At 43.7% G+C, this 18,241-nt stretch overlaps 2 protein-coding genes across 3 annotated transcripts; both read left to right on the top strand.

The window, feature by feature from the left end:
- Positions 1–624: 624 nt before the first annotated feature.
- LOC101755860 (trihelix transcription factor ASR3) lies at positions 625–4,325 on the top strand. The gene is made up of 3 exons (XM_004952529.3): positions 625–1,492; positions 2,091–2,132; positions 3,747–4,325. The coding sequence occupies exons 1-3, from the start codon at positions 781–783 to the stop codon at positions 4,037–4,039; spliced, it is 1,047 nt and encodes a 348-aa protein (XP_004952586.1). The 5' UTR covers positions 625–780; the 3' UTR covers positions 4,040–4,325.
- Positions 4,326–5,612: 1,287 nt separating this feature from the next.
- On the top strand, positions 5,613–12,945 carry LOC101755446 (RING finger protein 10). 2 transcript variants are annotated; one of them, XM_004952528.3, is made up of 9 exons: positions 5,613–5,877; positions 8,162–8,208; positions 8,319–9,581; positions 9,681–9,769; positions 10,406–10,508; positions 10,729–10,833; positions 11,729–11,852; positions 12,077–12,238; positions 12,342–12,945. In XM_004952528.3, exons 1-9 carry the CDS (start codon positions 5,697–5,699, stop codon positions 12,503–12,505), a joined length of 2,238 nt encoding a protein of 745 aa, XP_004952585.1. In that variant the 5' UTR covers positions 5,613–5,696; the 3' UTR covers positions 12,506–12,945. The 2 variants fall into 2 exon arrangements, with proteins under 2 accessions (XP_004952585.1, XP_022681757.1); XM_022826022.1 differs by lacking the exon at positions 5,613–5,877 and adding an exon at positions 5,971–7,804.
- The last annotated feature ends 5,296 nt before the right edge of the window (positions 12,946–18,241 follow it).

The following is an 18,241-nucleotide window of genomic DNA, read 5'->3' as shown; positions in this document are numbered from 1 at the left end:
TATATGAGAAAAATAGGCAGGGGCTTAAGTAGACTAAAATTATAAAGCAATTTGTTGATAGCACATGATTAAATCTCTGCTTGAAGCTCTGACATCATGTAGGATTTGATTTTTATTTAGCCCTTTTCGATTCAATCCCGTCATCATGCATGTTTACCAATGTCTAGTTTGACAGCATGCCACTCGTACCTCGTGGCGAACAACATGTTTCAAGCCTTTAAGAACATTCACACATCAATATATCATGTGGGACTTATTTTTGGGGATTTTCGACCGTCATAACATTATCACTATAATATGAATAAGATAAATGCTGTATGTGCATTTAGGTAGAGGAGAACAACTATGGTTTACCCTATTCTAAAATAACTAGTTCTAAAAAACCTATAATAACTAAATTTGTTGAAATTGTTCTTTGAAAAGAATTGTTGAAATTGTTGGTGTTTCTGGTTTTGTGAAATTGCTAGAAAGGATGTGACGCGGGAAAAGACCAGGGATTATTTGGAATTGGGTATGTCACAGCTCACATGAGTGAGTGCCTAATTAAACTCCATTTTCTCCCTAATCCCTTGCTTAAGTAAGACACAACCCTCTCCCCCTCCCTCCTACACCTTTCTCTCTCCCCTCGCGCTCCTTGCTTTCTCTTCCCCACCCCACGCGTCCCTTCCCTCCCTCTCCTCCCTTCTCTCTCCTGCCGTCGTTAACCCTCCGTTACACCACCCGCCTCACGCCGTCACGTCAACTTCCGCCACAAAAGGCCCCTCCTCCCCAGCCCCGGCCATGTCCAACGCCGGCGACCCCGCCGGCGCCGCGGCGCCGGCGGCGGCCACGGTCACCCCGTCGGGGCGCGCGCCGAGGCTGCCGCGGTGGACGCGGCAGGAGATACTGGTGCTCATCGAGGGCAAGCGCATGGTGGAGGGCCGCGGCGGGCGCGGCGGGAGGGGCCGCGTGGCGGCGGCAGCGGCTGCTGCCGCGGCTTCGGCGTCCAGCGGGGAGGCCGCGGCGGCGGCGCTGGAGCCCAAGTGGGCCGCGGTGGCCGAGTACTGCCGGCGGCACGGAGTGGAGCGGGGCCCCGTGCAGTGCCGGAAGCGCTGGAGCAACCTCGCCGGCGACTACAAGAAGATCAAGGAGTGGGAGCGCGCCGCGGCGGCCTCGCGCGAGCCGTCGTTCTGGGCCATGCGCAACGACGCGCGCAGGGAGCGCCGGCTCCCGGGGTTCTTCGACCGCGAGGTGTACGACATACTCGAGGGACGGGGACGGGCGATCCTCGCCGGCCGGTCCGCCGGGAATGCCGCGGAGGAGGAGGAGGCGGTGGCGGTGGCGCGCGTCGAGGAGGAGAAAGAGGCGGGGCCGGCGGAGGCCGTGTTTGACAGTGGCCGCCCAGCCACGGAGGAGGCGCTGTTCTCGGAGGACGAGGAGGATGAAGAAGAGGAGGCACCGGCGGCCGCTCCTCCTCCTCCGCCACCGCCGGTGATCGCTGTACCGGTGTCCGGTGAGCTGCTCGTTGACTCTTAGTGCTAAAATTGCGTTCTTTTCCTTGATAAAGTTGCGTTCTTCGCCGATTTACTGCCTCCCGATGCTTGCAGCGTTTGACTCCTTGATGAATTCGAGTTCATGATGCTTCCTGGTGCTTCAAAGCAGAACTTTTTAATTGCGAATTTGTTTTGCCGCTGTTTGTTGGAGGTAAAAGGTGTGAGGCTTTCTGGTTCATGTCCTTGCTAAAGTTGAAGTGTTGATGTTTACTGATCCTAACTTGTAAACGCAAGAGCTTCGTGCTCTTGATTTGGACGGACTATTTTGTACTAATTGTATGGTTATGAAATTTATCTGTGTTCTTTGTTTTGGTGCTTCGACGTGGTGCAAAATTTCAGTTCTTGGTGCTGGAATAATTCAGCAGCTGCGCTGCTTTGGATGTTTCAGTTTGATAATCATTTTGGTACGGTGAAATTGCGATTGCAGCTTGGCAATTTTCTCTGGTTCATCTCTTAATTCTGATTGTGTTCGTTAGGCATACTTGTGACTTGTCTTGTCGATTTCATTAGTGGGTCCATTGATTTGTCTTGATTAATTTCTTTTGTCCTCCGTTTCAGAGAAGCCGGATGCATCAAGGCAACAACAGAGCGCTGAGCAAGGTACTTGGACTTTTACTTCGTTTAGTGTTCTCGAGTTTCCTTTATATTCCCTTATTTTTCACTTTCAATTCCAGATTTTTAGCATTTCTGAAGAAACTCTACTGTTCCATTGGGTTCATGAGCCTAGTCCCTAGTGTGTGCATATTAAGAATAGTCGAGTATTACATTAGTGCTGAATGTTGTGATTTAGCAATTACTATAACTACTGCATGCAGCAGATGCACACTTTTCCATTACTGAAAATCACTTTGCACTTTAAGTTTCGAATTTATCATCATCGAACCATTGTTACAGACATTATGAACTCACTTTGCTATATGGCCGTGGGTTTGCTGAAACCAAACTATACGAAAGTGCTAGAGTGCCAGCGTATACGAAACTGGCCTTGCTAGAGTGACAGCTTATACAAAAGTGGAAGCAACCGCAAATGGCAGGCTTTGGTGGTTACCATGTCTATCAAACTTTTCTGTATTGGCATTTCTGGAACACGGTTATCAGTTCCTTTCTCTTTGATGTCTACATTTCCAAATTCGAATATTCAAAATGATCAGTTTTAGTTTTTTGGTAATTGATTAGTATGAAGAAATAGCTCAATTTTGGTATAGTTTATGTCAGATCATTGGCTTTAAGTTTTGTCATAGACTGTTGAAGAGTCTAACATTGTTATATTTTGATCTTGATATTTTCATTAGGCGGGTTCTAGTTACTTTATTGCATCAACACTTAATGCTCACCTTTATGTGTACGTACTTACTTTGACACTTCAACTAGATTCTTTCATTTTTGGCTCATGTGGAGAAAGTTTGCTGTTAGTGGCAAGCTACTGACAGAGAACCTATGGAGCACTTCCTTAAAATGGGTAAAAAGCTTGCACAATGAAGTTAGAAAAGAGTGAGCACTAAGCGCCGAGATGTAAATAGGAAAGAACTGAAAGTCATAGGCACACACATTTTACATTTCAAAATATTCTCAGAAAGTTTATGTACGTGCAATGATGGTAAAAATATAAACAAACGTGGTATGTGTACTCTCTAAAAGTAAAGCAGATTAGGCTCTTGTTTGTTATAATAGTGCACATATAAACATATTTTTACTCAATAATTTTTGCAGGTTACATATTTTAATTTTTAACATAGCATACATCTATGTATATAATCGTGGAAGTGCACAGATCAGAAATGGTGTGGCAGACACATGTGTAGATTTGCTTTTCTGGATCTTTTTTTTCTTCTTTTTTGACAAACTGGGATGATTGTGTTGGCCTGTCACTGTTTACAAATTTTGAAATGATGTGAATGGAAATTGTCAATGTTACATTCCTAGGTGTCATATTAGCTAATGGTGAATTATTATATAATTTTTTATTCTCATATGCTTTTTCTTGCCTGTTGAGCGCACCTCTGAAATGTCAAATGGCAACTGAACATGTATGACTGAGAAACTATATTGATTTCACTTTCGGACACTGTACTTTAGTTTAAAGATACTAACTGGGATGTAAACTTCTTAAATTTTTAACCAGACATGCTCATTGTATTTATTATCTGTAAGCAACTAAGCATGAGTTAGAAAAGCTAAAAGACATCAAGAGATATAATGGCTTCTCTCAAGCAGGCACATCGAAAGACAAACAGCCTGAGCAAAGCACTGAGAGGGATGCACCGGCTCAGCAGGGTGGGCAGAAGAGGCCGCGGACTGACGAAGAAGCTGGAGAAGGTGCAACAGACCTGCAGAGTAAGCTGATCCAGATCCTAGACCGCAACAGCCGGATGGTGGCGGCACAGCTGGAGGTGCAGAACCAGAATTGTGAGCTCGACAGGGAGCAGAGGAAAGACCAAGCTAACAGCCTAGTTCTTGTGCTCGGCAGGCTCGCCGATGCCCTTGGCAGGATCGCCGATAAGCTATAGTCAGTCAATCACCTAGGTGTATATTTGGACAGAAATAATTACCAAAAAAAAGGATGACATTTGTAAGTGAATGTACAGATTGGTATAGGCTATTGGCATTCGATTCTTTTTGGGCCGGTTCTGAAAATTATGTCAGAAACCTGTATTGGGGGCTGTGTTATATAGGGAGATGAGGTTTATAGCATTCGAATGATCTGGACTAGCAGAATTCAGTTGTGTATCAGCGGTGAATTCTTGGAAGTAATTATTCTCAGCAATGCAATTGTGTATAGTGGAGCTTTGGTGATGGCTGTGCATGTGTGCATCTGATGTGTTCTCCAGAACAAATTCTAGTTGTGTATGAGTTCTGCCCATAGTTTGCAAGTAGTATCGTGAAGCTAGCGACCTTGTCAGCACTGGTGGTCAAGACTCACGAGAGATGCTAATCCTGTTGCTTACCAAGTCATATAGTTCATCTGGGCAAAATTTTCAGCTTCAGGAGCTCATCTTCTAGTTCTAGAGCGAATTCTGTATCCTATTTTCTCATCTTGTAGAGGAATTCCTACATCTGACATCTTGTAAAGGAATTCCTACATCTGATTTGCTCAGGTAATACATCTGCGTCCTGTTCGCTTCAGCTTATTCAACCGGCTTATCAGCCACCAAACAGTATTTTCCTCTCACAACAAATCAGCCGTTTCAGCTTTTCAGCCGGCTTATAAGCTGAAGCGAACAGCCCCCTGAACTGCTGCGACAGTATATGCAAATTGTTGAGGTTGTTAAATAAAAACATAAGACAATATATTAAAAATGTAAAGTCTTGTTATAAGCCAAACCTCTCTAGTTTTAACGGAGTTTTACAAAAAATATATTAGCATTTACAATACAAATAAATATACTATTAAGGTATATTTTATGATAGATTTAATTATACTAATTTGATGTTTTAGTTGCTGGTGCATCTTTCTACAAATTTGGTCATAGTTAAGATTTGCTAATTCATTACTTAATAACAATCTTAAACGTCTTTGCATTTTTGAACCATGTGAGTAAAACGAATCTCAATTTTAATCTTAAATTTGAAAAAACTGGTGTCCCTCAGGAAAAAAGAACTCAAACGGCTTTTACACCAGTCATATCGGTTTGGGTAAAAGAAAGGTTTGGACTCGATTCTTTGAAGTTAGAAAACACTGATGTAGGGATGTCAGTCAATACCCCAAGAGCAAGCAAATCTATATCTAATGGGCCTCATCCATTCGGCCTTTCATTGCCAATGAAGGCTCAGGCCTCCGGTCCGGCCCACACGTCATCGTTACGTGCAAAACCACGCGGCCCTATCACAGAGTTTCCGATCCCCCGACCCAACCGCATATCCTACTCCTGTCCTCGTATCCTCACATCTACCCCCAAATGCATGGACCCAGTCTACAGAATTATTCAACGCCACCTCACGGACATATGGGCCCACTGTCCTAACCGCCCCTGGTCTCCCCCCACGTGTCTCGGTCCACGTGAGCGCGGCCTTGCCTGCCACGCGCCCAACCCCCACGGTGAGCCTACCACGCTTTGGCCGTATTAATCCCACGCCACCGTGTCCCCGTCCGCGCCACCGCCCTCCCCGTCGCCGCCGACCGACCGAGCCGCCGCTCACCTACCCCACGAGCTCCCGCGCGGGTTCATGTCCATCTCCCCACGCGAACGCACCGGAGGATCCTATTACCCGCGCGCGCCCAATCCTACCCCTACCCCGCAGCATGGCAGCGAACGACGCCGCCACGGCCGCCGCTCCCCTCCGGCAACCGTCTCGCCGCCCGTCGCCGCGGGGGCGCCCGGTCCCGGAGGCAGTGGCGCGAGCTCCAGTGAGTTTTTCCTTCCGGCGCAGCTCACCTCGCCTTCTCGTTCCCCTGCGCCCGTAGATGGATTGCCCGGTGAGGTTGGATCTAGGTTCTGTTGGTTAGTTTGGGAGCTACCAGCTACTGGGGGTTTCGTTTGATGACGTGCCGTTGATTGACTGGTGCCGCCCATGCGTTGTCTAAGCTGAAGCTTGGGGGGAATTTTTGCTCCCTAGCAAGTTTACTTTGTATTAGGGATTGAGATTCCCAGTGGCTTAGTTCATGTGAATGACCATGAATTCTAGGTTTTGTGCTGATCTGAGAATGGTTTGATAGCCTGGAGCTGAACTTTTAGTGCTTAAATGTTCTTGGGCTTAGCTTGGCCAAACTTGACAGTAACAGAGTTGCTTGATGCTTTGATGGAATTTGGATGCAAAACATTGCTGGGTTGCTGTTTATTGTGTTGAAGGATAGGGTAGATTCAGGCACCCAGGTGTTAGTATTCTTCATTGGAACTCGTTCTTATCCAGCAGAAAATATACTAGCAGGTATGATTTATGATGGAAACTTAACCATTGTTTCTCCATGATATTTGATGTTCATGAATATGCTCAAGATCGTTGAACCTTACTCTATGTATGACAGTGATTCAATACATTGCACTAACAAGTAACAATAAGATTGTCTACCTAATGTACAGATCATGTAGATATCTAAGTCCGACCATATTTTGCAGATCAGCACATCATTGGCCAAATTCATGTTCACCTGATTCATTCAAGTTAGAAATTCATATTGTATGCTTTATGATTTGACCAGAAATGCTTATAATTCATACGGTTTAACCCTACTGTTGATTTAGTGCTAGCGAAAGAATATACAACTGAAGCTTTAGTGTTAGCATTTTGAATTCGGCGCTGTTAGTGCCCAGACGTCCGATGGGAAGTTTTCCATCGGACGCTCTGTTGCAACACCAAAACAAAACACTTGCAACATCGAAAATCTATTTTTGCAACATCGAGACAGATAAACAAAATAGATCTATATATTTCGAGAGGAAAATTCCCACCGCAACATTAGTGCTTGTTTCATGCAACATTTTCATGCAAATCATGCAGGACTGGTTGAGTTTAAACACATATAAATGAAACACTACAAACAAAACACCGCAACATAAAGAATCAATAGATGAAACATCAAAAGCCAACAATGTTGCAAGATGCATACATTTGAAACTTCTTAGAACACCTTGTGCACCATCGAGAAAATACTAATAGAACAAAAGCATCCCTTGTTGCAACATCAGAAAACAGCTATAACCACATCTTGATTAGTTTTTCTGCAACATCGAAAATCACCTATCGCGGCATGAAAAATGATGTAGCGCAACACAAAAAACGTATTGATTGCAACATTATGTCTCCACAGACCAGATGAGGCTGCTGCCACCGTCTTGTTCCTTCGGTTATGTCTTGTTGCGCAGCACCCATCTCAACTCTGAAGCTGCTCAGCGGGCCATGCTGCTACTTGTCAGGTTCCACCTCCCGCATCGTCGACACTCGCCTTGCAGGGCTCCAGCATGAGAAATTGCCCGACTGTTCGTCGAGGACAGCGTGGAGCTCGACGAGCGGGAACGTCGGCGCGAGCTTGGTCGAATCCGGCAGTGTGTAGCTGAGGCATGAGGAGGGCCCAGCAACACGGCCGCGTGCGGCGAGGATGGAATAATGGGTGCGCACTGGCGAGGTGCCGGCAGCGGCGTGCCGTATGTGTGGCTGCTGAGATGAGGGGAGCTCGAGGAGAAGGTGGAGCGGGCGGTGCTATTAATGGAAACTGGAGGCGGAGGACATGAAGCTGAGAAGCGAGTGCATAAGAATGAGGGAAGAAGCAGCTATTGCTTCGCTCGAAGTAAAGGCAGCCGTAGCGTCCGATATTTTTACTTCCGCCGGACGTCAGAGTAACAACATTACCGTTTTGAATTTTGAACAGTTTGTTTCATATGGACAACGCCTAGAGTAGTACTGATAGTGGAAGTGAATATTCTTATGACAATGAAGATACTTGGCTTCAATTTGCTTGTTAATTTTCTTTCAAGTTCTATGCATGCTGTTGTGGTTCCTGGACATGTCATTATGCTTTCTGTTATTCCAAGTTCACAACTTGGTGTTGTTAAAATGTTAAATCATCATTTTCATTGTCTGCTTATCAGACAAGTTGTATGCATAACTTGTTATGTTCTCATTGTTGATTCCTTGCTAATTTTAAGCTCTCCTGTTTTCAGAGTAACCTCTATAACACAATTCATATTTTGCAGACTCAGTGGTTCCAGCTAGCAGAGAATCTATTAATGCTCCCGAAAAGGTGAAGTGCTTGTGGAGCTTAGTGCCATTTTCATCTTCTTTTCTTTGTATATTGCTTTAAATACTCCAGTTTCTGCTCTTAACTTATCGATAAAATGCATTAACTTTCAGGTAGTTGGATTCAGAATCTCTGGGGAAGAGAATGATACATGTACTCAAGAGACCGGCAATATTTCAGAATGCCACTCTTCTGAACAGGGGAATTTGGGTTTCCCTACAGACAATGTCAGCTCAGTTAGGGCATATCCTGAGAGAACCGGAATGATGGGATCTCTTCAGACTGACCACTTGGCTTCAGGTTCTACTGGACTTCAGGGTAATGGGACTCAGATGGCTGCTAGGAAGAGTCAGGCCGTGAATGCTAATCATCTACTGAACTTCCAGTATGATCCTATTTCTCGGCCACAGCCCAGAGGCCCTAGAACATATCCTCCCAGAAGACAAAGAAAGATCAAACCTTACAACAAGGACCTGTTCCTACAAGCAAACTATAAATTCGTTGTGTTGGATACTGGGAATTACCAGATTGAATCAATGGATCCTGATAAGATGCTTCAGTGGGAAGATATTATCTGTGTAAGATACTATAGCCCTTCTGAGGTACAATGCCCTATTTGCTTGGAGAGCCCGTTGTGCCCACAGATCACATCATGTGGACATATATACTGCTTTCCATGCATTTTACGTTACCTAACAATGGGCAAAGAGGATTATAAAGGTGAATGTTGGAAGAAGTGTCCTCTGTGTTTCATGATGGTATCAACAAAGGAGTTGTATACCATACATATTACTCAAGTTCAGCATTTCCGTGCTGGTGATGTTGCTTCGTTTACACTTCTGAGCCGGTCAAGAAATTCACTCACTCCTTCTATTAAAAGCACCTCCAGTGAATGTTCTTCAGCAGATGAAGATCCATGTAATGTTTTCTCAAAATTTATTTTGACATCTGATGTTGAGTTATCTGTTCGAGAGGCAAAATCAGATCTTAGTAATTGGTTGCATATGGCTGACTTGGGCTTTGTTGATGACTTGGAGAAACTTCCATATGTTTCTGCTGCTTTGGAACAACTGGAAGAAAGGATGAAATATTGGACTGAGTACAGAAGTTATGGTTGTAGCCCTCCATTAAAAGATAGTTTCTCTCCTGGATCTAGTTACAAGTCTAGAAACTCCTTTGATGTGAATACTTCTCACCAGAACAATGGGAATAAGATTTCCCCTGTTTCAGATAGAGATATGGTCAGTGGTATTTCAGCACTCTCCATGTCTCCTGAGTCAAATAAAAGCTTCGATAAAGGAACAATATCCAAGATGAATGAGAAATGCACCACCACCACTGATTCAAATGAACATGACTCATACACATTTTACCAGGTCTGAGATTTCTGGTCTCTTAGCGCTGATGATTTTCCAAGTTGAAGGCTTGAAGCTTGACATATTCAGAGTTCGTGATGGTTTTAAATCTTGTTGCAGGTGTCGGATGGCCAACACCTAATTCTTCATCCACTAAACATGAGATGTCTTCTAAACCATTTTGGAGGTTCTGATATGCTCCCACCTAGGTAATGTGATCTTTGATTATTCCCAGAAAGTTTGAGCTCTAGCATCCCTTATTTACATACAAGGGCAACTCTAGTATGATAGTGTAACTTGCATTCTAATTAAGTAGTAAGGACCTCAACATATTTAACATAGAATGCACTTAGTGGGACAGCACTGCAATTTACCTAAATGTCCAAGAACACAGTAATTCCTACATTTTACCTGTGACAGTTAAATTGTTAGTGGGAGGGTTTGACGCTTGCATAACTCATTGTTCGCGATCTTTGGTCCAATCAAAGATTTTTTGTACTTAGGATTCTGACAAGAGGCATGTGAATCATTAAACTGAATGTATGATATTAGTCGTCTTAAGCCAATTATTAAATATCTGAGTCCACCATCCCTGATTCCAGTTAATTTTGCTGTAGCCTTGTACTTGGCTGCCAAGTAACTTTTAGGGCCAATTTCTGTGATGCACGTGTGGAATCTAGTTTTACTAGGATTTTCCTGTTGCGGCCCCATAAAAGTTCTTTGAATCAGAACATAGTTTGAAATGCTACAACAATGCCAATACCTTGGACACTGTAATACTAGTGTGGTTTCTGATTGATGCTTGAATCATGTTAATGATACTGATTTAGCTAACTTGTACACAGAATAACTGGAAAAATTTTGGAGCTAGAAACTGTAACACAGTCTGAGGCTATAAGGAAGCGCTACCGGTTTTTGAGCCACTTCTCATTAACAACAACATTCCAGGTAATTATTAGCTGTTCTAATTAACAGGTACTCCCTCCGATCCAGATTATAGGTTGTTTTGGCTTTTCTAGATACATAGTTATCTAGGTGCATAGCAAAAGCTATGTACCTAGAAAAGCCAAAACGATGTATAATTTGGGATGGAGTACATCCAAATCATTTTGCTGTGAAAATCAAGTTCTGCTCTTGGACCATGTCTCACATTTTACACATTATGCAGTTCTGTGAAATCGACCTGAGTGATATAGTATCTCCTAGCTCATTGGCTCCATTCTTGGATGAAATCAAGAAGCGTGAGAAACAAAGAAAACGAACTGCCAAGAAGGTACTGAGGTTGCTGGCTGCATTGCACATTATTTTGTTGAACCATTCAGAACCATCATGTGCATTAGGTTAGTAGAAACTGGGGGTCAAAACCGCCAGGTTGTTAGCAGTTATCTGGTGGAAAGCAGATGATTACAGATTTTGTTTACCAAAATTCCAAACTCAAATTTCTTGGGGTTTGAAATATGGGTCATCAATATAAGCCAGGATAGCAAATGCATGGGGAAACTGTTTAGAAGTAAGCCGGCCAGGATTTGGAAAACTGGATCCAGAAAATTGATGATTGCTAAAAAAGAATGCCACTTCGATTTAGCTGTGCTATGTAACAATCAAGCCCTTCTGTTCTTGGATTTGCCAGCACTAGATTAAGCCCTGAATTCGTTAAGTATTGAAAGTTAGTTGGCAAATTTCGCGTTGGATCTTGGTTTCCTCATTGCTTAAGAATGATGTTGTATAGTGCCCAGATGCAATTCTTGTACTGATCCTGTATTGCTTGGTTTTTATCTTACTGTTTGTTGGTTCTTTCCCAAAAGTAACCTGGCAACTGCAGGACTGGATCCTATGGGAAGTATATCCCAGCTGGGAATTGGTGAAGCCCCTTTGAACTGGTTTGGCAGCTTGTCTATTTTCAAAGAAACACATGAAACCAAGTATATGTCTAGCAAGGATGAGCGTGCAGAATCGTCAGGGATAATAACTCACTACTCACTTTAATTCACATTGCTTGTAACCAACAAATTGCAGACCTAATTGGTTAATTTGAACCCAGCCATTTCTGTAAAGTTACGCCAGCATTCTGTACAAGGGCCATTAGGTTTCATGGTTTGCTTTCCATGTCGCTTGTCTATGTGGCCTGTTTTGGCTCCTTTTCACACTCCCCCTTTGTGTTTTTGTAGGAAGAAAGTGAAAGAGTGAAAGCTGAAGTTGCTGCCGCTGTGCAGGCATCAGCTATGCGGTTTGAGTTTACAAATTTCTCACAAAGTCACAACGATGTCATGTTCTCTCTAGATGACTTTGAAGGTAATTTTGCAACTGGAATGGCAGCGGCACTATGCCTGCAATGTTTACATTACTGCTTCCTTAGCTCCAGAATTCTTTTGATGGAAGTTCCCTGCTGGTAGTTCATATCCTTGATCACAGTTTTCTGGTTGCATGTGGTCGTTGTCCCATTTCCCTGTCTGCTTTAACACGCATCCCAATACGTTTCCTGTTGGCACTGATTTTGACTTCTCTTTACACTGAAGCTCTAGGTAACAATGCTGGGCCATCAACGAGTCCTCCAGCCAGTGAAAGAAAGCTTTTCTCTGACGTGACACGCCTGGGTTTTGCATCAGCCCAAGACTCGCCTCCCCTAAGAGTTGAAACTGGGGATGCAAGTGGTAAAAATGAAAGCGCGAGAGACCAAGGTAAGCAATACCGTGCCTGTTCAGAGCTTGAACACTGCTCAGAATACCATAACGTAAGTTCCAATTAAGTCTTTGACATATCCGATATATTCTGTTTATGCAGGACCATCAGCACCACCCGCATTATCGTTCGCCAGCATCATATCTTCCAGTAGAGCTGCTGCAGCGGCTGACAACTTGGAGATGCAGAAACCAAATGGGGTTGGGAAGAAAGGCAAGAAACCAGCTAGAGTGCTCTTGTCAACCGGCGGCGGCCGTCGATACTGAAGGAGTAGACACATTGGAAACGAACAGTTTGGCTGTTTCCATAGTAGATCAAAGGAATGTATGTATAGTGCATAACCTGTACTACGTCTGTAACACCGAGTGGCATTTGTTTCCCCCCTCATGTTTGTCTCTCTTCTGCCGCCTGCCCACCTCCTCCGTAAGGGGTGTGCTCGCGTTGTACCTACATACTGAGTCTTGCTCCATGCCAAGGGTAACCACCAGTGTTTCAAAGGCGACCTAAGGCAACCTGTGTATGCCCTATTGTGTAGGCGATAAGGCGGATCTATTCCTCAAGGCGAGCTGGGTCTGCCTGCCTGGTCGCCTAGGCGACGCCTTTGAAACATCGGTAACCACTGAGCTGAAGGCACTCAGAGAAAGAGCCATGTAACTTGATAAAATAATAATGAATGGCGCCACTGTTTGCTGTTAACGCCCCTGAATAGCTTGTGTTTGTGTGTAATGTTTTCTTGCGCTACGAGGGCTGATATTCTTACTCTGGTTTGCTCCCGATTCCCGAAAGACTGCCAATGGATCGCTATTGTATGATGCTTATGGTTATCTCGTTAATATAATGAACACACAAGTATGATTTTTTGATGATGTGGGGATGATGTGGAGAGAGGGATGTGAAAGAAAGTGGTCGGTGTTTCACGAGGCAACGGTTTGATAAACTGAATTCTCTAGTGTTATTATACAAATTTTATTGTTATATGCAGACAAATATTTCTATCATAGATTTTCCATGTGAAGCTGTTTCAAGATTATTGTATCAATGCAGCGACTGTTGCAACATCATTGTACTTGCACTGAAGTAAGAATATACAACCATATCACTATTATCTAACGTACCAGAAATAAATACCTTTATACGTACGTGACTTGTGATTTTAGTACGTCGATAGGTAACTGGAGAACAAAGAGAAAATTGTCTGACTGATACCTTTCGTGCTTCAAAGCAGATTAACAAAAATTATATTATTATTCTACTAAAATTCTAGTACAACGTACTCGTCTTCTGCCGGTCGCTACGCAAATGCAAGTCGCATCGCTCGCTCGACGATGGGCGCGGCGTGGATCATCCGTCCTGTGCTATTCATCCTGGCCCAAGCTAACGTCATGGAACGAGCCAATTGGGCGTAATCATGATAGGTGTTGTCTAAAGAAAAATGATACGTGTTGTCTCAGAAAAAATACTACTTGAATGTTAAAGCAGCCCCTTCAACTCATAGTCACCTTCCTTTTAACTTTTCTAAATACACATCTTTTGATATGCGCATATACATATATATATATACACATATAATTATGTCTAGATCAGACCCGGCTCTGAGATTTTAGTGGCTCGGGGCAAAACTAAAAGGAGGGCCCTGTATAATAGTAGTAGTAATAGTAAAAAAGTTAAAATATGTCAAAAACAACATTCATATCAAGCAATTTATTCATATTTTATCTTAAAAGTTTCTTCTAACATTCCTACATGCGGAAACACTAATGATGACATCAATATCGATCCGATGCAACAATTTCTTCTCAATGCCTGATGCATGCCTTCTAGATGCATGCCTTCTAGATGGCATAAGGGCGCTGAAATTTTTAACAGGACTGTTAGTAATTTATTTACTAAAGGCACTGCCATACTGAATTGAGTCAACAAATTTAGTAAATTACCAAGTTACAATGCTTCTGGTCTTACTGCAGTTGTCGATAATGATGGGCCATGGTTCAATCAGGTTTATGTTGTTTGCCCTTAAGTAATGCCCTGCCCAAATGCCCCTGATGGACGATCGATTCAAGTCTGAACTCTGGAGATTGCACAGAGGGCAAATTATGCATCATATGTAGAGGCATACAGATTTAGAATTTTAATTTGAAGATCAATGGCGGAGGGGCAAGCATATCAGTATGTGATGCCGTTTCTCGGCCTCTGCCCTATAGCGCAGTCTCCTCTCGGTTGAGTACGTGGCCGTCAGCGTCGGAGGTCAGAGTCGCGAGGAAATCGGATCGGGGGAAGGGGCTGAGGCCTGAGGTGCCCAAATGAAAGTTTACAGCTACGTACAGCCTGCTGCTAATACCACTATACCTATTCTGTATATACATGGGGAAGGGCCCTGCGTTTTGGTGGCCCAGATCGGCCGCACTGCTCGACCTCAGGATCGAGCTTGGTATACATGCATCCAGTAAAACTTAGACGTATAGTAATTTGGGATGGAACAATCCTACTGGATACATAAGAGTGCACTAGTGAACACATGCACGACCTTAATTTCGTACATTTGATCTATAATCCAAGACGCCCAAGTGGGGTGAGAATTCTCTCACCTCTCTCTTATCAAAATTTTAACGTGGCTAGATCTGTTTTATAGGCATAATTAAGTTAACCCAAGAGGGATGAGGGAACTTCTTCTACCCCACTTCAGATCTATTCCATTTAGATCCAATGTAATGCACGTGGTTGACCTCCACAGCTCCACTTGATAGCCTACCTTAGATTAAATGCACGCCATGGAGAGCCCGGACAGGCTAAAACAACGGTACAAATCAGCCCACTACTAGAAACACCCCTAGCTACGCTATAATAGTAACACTATTTACAAAGCATTTGTGCATACTTTTACCATGTCACCTGTCACATTGTCCAGCTTGTAAAACGTGTAATACAATTGTATCTATTAAATCGTGTCTATACTACTTAATACGCAACAAAACGTTGTTATGATACGCGACTATATTAATAGACATGCAGTATAAATGTATCTACGAGATTATCTCTATGTTGTTAATACACAATGAGGTGTTACTGTACGGTGTACTAAACAAATAGATACATTTTATATATGTGTTTATAAAGTTGTATTAATGTGTGTACTAAACAAATAGACACATTTTATATATATATGTGTGTTTACAAAGTTGTATAATGTAGATTGTTGGAGATGTCCAAGAGGGCTTGGCCCAATTAGTGGCGAGCATTATATATATATTGCTAATCACCGACCACAACTTGATTAACCCGAGGGGGCTAATAAACCAGCCGCACGCTAGGCTCCAGCTGCCGCAAGGCTCCTGCCGCACGCCTCTTGGTGCGTCGCCGCCGCCGCATGCACCTGCAGTCTTCCCTCCCGGATCAAAGGTTGATCGCGGGGATCTCCGAGTACGTGCTGTGGAGTGCTAGCACGCTTCAGTTCGTCATCCCATCCTGTACGTGTGGACTGCCGTAGAGCTGTCGCTAGGTTGCGTACTTCGTCAGATCATATGACTACTTCCTCGACGTCGATCGGATCGACTACTCGCGCTACATCAAGACTTCCGCTGCGACGCGCGACAAGCCACGGTATAATCTATGATCATCTACTCGCAAGTGATCCTGTTTATCGCAGTTATATTTTGTGTGCTAGCGAGTAGCATGCCGCGTTTCCTAACAGTGGTACCAGAGCTGTGCTTGTGTTGTTTTTGATCTAGATTAAAATTTTTTTGCATGGTTGGTTGTAGATCAGATCGTTTTGGCAAATAGCGTTACGCGCGAATTGGACTGTATTACTCCGTTCTTGCTTCCTCATTATGTGAGTGGCTAACTGGTCATCTTTACGACGGTGCGCAAGCATCACGCGGCTGACCACGAGGTTGTGAGTTCGTGTAGCAAAGCAGTCGATACGCGGTGTGAACGGCTATGTCGGCTAGAACGGCATGTCTGTTAGCTTGCTGGCAGCATGCGAAAAATCTGTTCTACCCGTTATCGGCTGACGGGACCAGATCGTGTTTAAAAAAAGGGAGGGGACATGTTGCATCATTTGTAGAAACGCCTACTCGTTTTGGCAGAGAATGATGTGATGGTATGGCCTCAAAATCATGTGATGATCTATGTGTAATAAATTCGTGTGGCCTGCGTGTCACAAATTATTACAACCGGGTTGAGGCTGTTCATTTTCGGCCCGCGTGCCACTCCTGTGATGTAATTTATAATTTTAGTTTAGCTACTAGCGTGTATTAGTTGAATTAGATTATATAATTCATCGACATGAGCGAAGCGACTTGGCGATCATCGTACCTTGGAGAAGGCGCCCAAGATGCGACGTCTGGACGTAGGTGTGCGGATTGATGGTTGTTGACATGTGCTGATTTTCGTTGGACGAAGAAAGGCCATACTATCACAATAATTTAATTATTTAGGATTATTATTATTGTGCACTGCCTGTGATGAGCATGATAAATCCCTCATGAAAAATTAAGATTTTATACCCTTCTAACAGCTGCACAATTGGGGTCTTGTTAGTAGGTGATGGGTTTGTCAAAGCAGGGTGTCATCTTCTACCTTGATCCATTGGGTGGTGTCGGACACCACGGCATAGTGTTGGTTTGCTTGACAGAGCTATCAAGTTGGACTTGAGCTTTGGGGCATAAGTGTTGGGAGCTGAGACATATGATGTAACCCAACAAACGAAAGTCGCATTGGATGCGATTGGCAAGTGTTGCCTACCTTGTTCACTATGATGCTAGCGGTGATGCCAAAGCTCACTAGTATCACAGTGAACGTTGGATCTCGTCCTGCTATGCAACACCGGGAGACATTCGCACAACATAGCAGGAATTCTTTCATTAAAAGTGTTAATAAAAGAAGTGCTAACCGTTGCATATCTTATTGTTGTAGAAAATGTCGAGTGCATCAAACTTCAATTTGCAATCGATCCTAGATAGAGAAAAGCTAAATGGAACAAACTTTGTTGATTGGAATTGGAACCTGAGAATTGTTCTCAGGCAAGAGAAAAAAGAGTACGTTCTCGATACGCCTTACCCAGAAGAGCCTAAGAATGTCGCGCACACCACTAGTGCATATCGTGCTTATGTGAAGCGTACTGATGATGCAGTGGATGTGCAGTGCCTGATGCTTGCTTGCATGAAGTCTGAGCTGCAGAAGCAATTTGAGAGCACTATCCTGTACGATATGATCGTGGGGTTACATGGCATGTTTGAAAACCAGGCAAGGGTTGACAGGTTTAATACCTCAAAAGTCCTATTTGGTTGCAAGCTTGCTGAAGGTGCTCTAGTCAGCCCTCATGTGATTAAGATGATTGGGTACATTGAGAGCTTGCAGAGACTGAGTTTTCCCCTAAATGACGATCTTGCCACCGATGTGATACTGCAGTCCCTGCCTGCTAGCTTTGAACCGTTAATCCTAAACTATCACATGAATGGTTTGAAGAAATCGTTGACTGAGTTGCATGGGATGCTTAAGATGGTAGATGCGAGTCTTAGGAAGACTCCTGGTCATGTGATGACAGTCCAGAAGATTAAGAAGCGTAAGCGCTCAGCGAAGGCTAAGAAACCTGCCGAAAGTGGGACTTTCGGGCAGGCGTCCAAGGCCAAAGAAAAATAAAAGAAAGCTGGTGCCTTCCCTGACGATGCTTGCTTTCACTGTGGTGCTAAGGGGCATTGGTCGAGGAATTGCAAGAAGTACTTGGAAGATAAAAGGAAGAAAGGAGGTGCGACCTCCGCTCAAGGTATTAATGTTATTGAAATTAATCTTGCTACACGTTCTAATAATGCATGGGTATTTGATACTGGTGCAATGATTCACACTTACAAATCGTTGCAGGGGCTGAAAATAATTAGACGCTTTGCGAGAGACGAAGTGGATTTGCACGTCGGGAATGGAACAAAGGTTGCTGCATTGGCCGTCGGCACTTATCCATTGTCATTGCCTTTTGGATTAGTGCTAGAACTCAATAATTGTTATTTTGT

Source organism: Setaria italica, chromosome I (assembly GCF_000263155.2).
Source record: "Setaria italica strain Yugu1 chromosome I, Setaria_italica_v2.0, whole genome shotgun sequence".
NCBI lineage: Eukaryota > Viridiplantae > Streptophyta > Magnoliopsida > Poales > Poaceae > Setaria > Setaria italica.
Note: the sequence above shows the minus strand (reverse complement) of the source record. Positions and strands in the feature narration are given on the sequence as shown.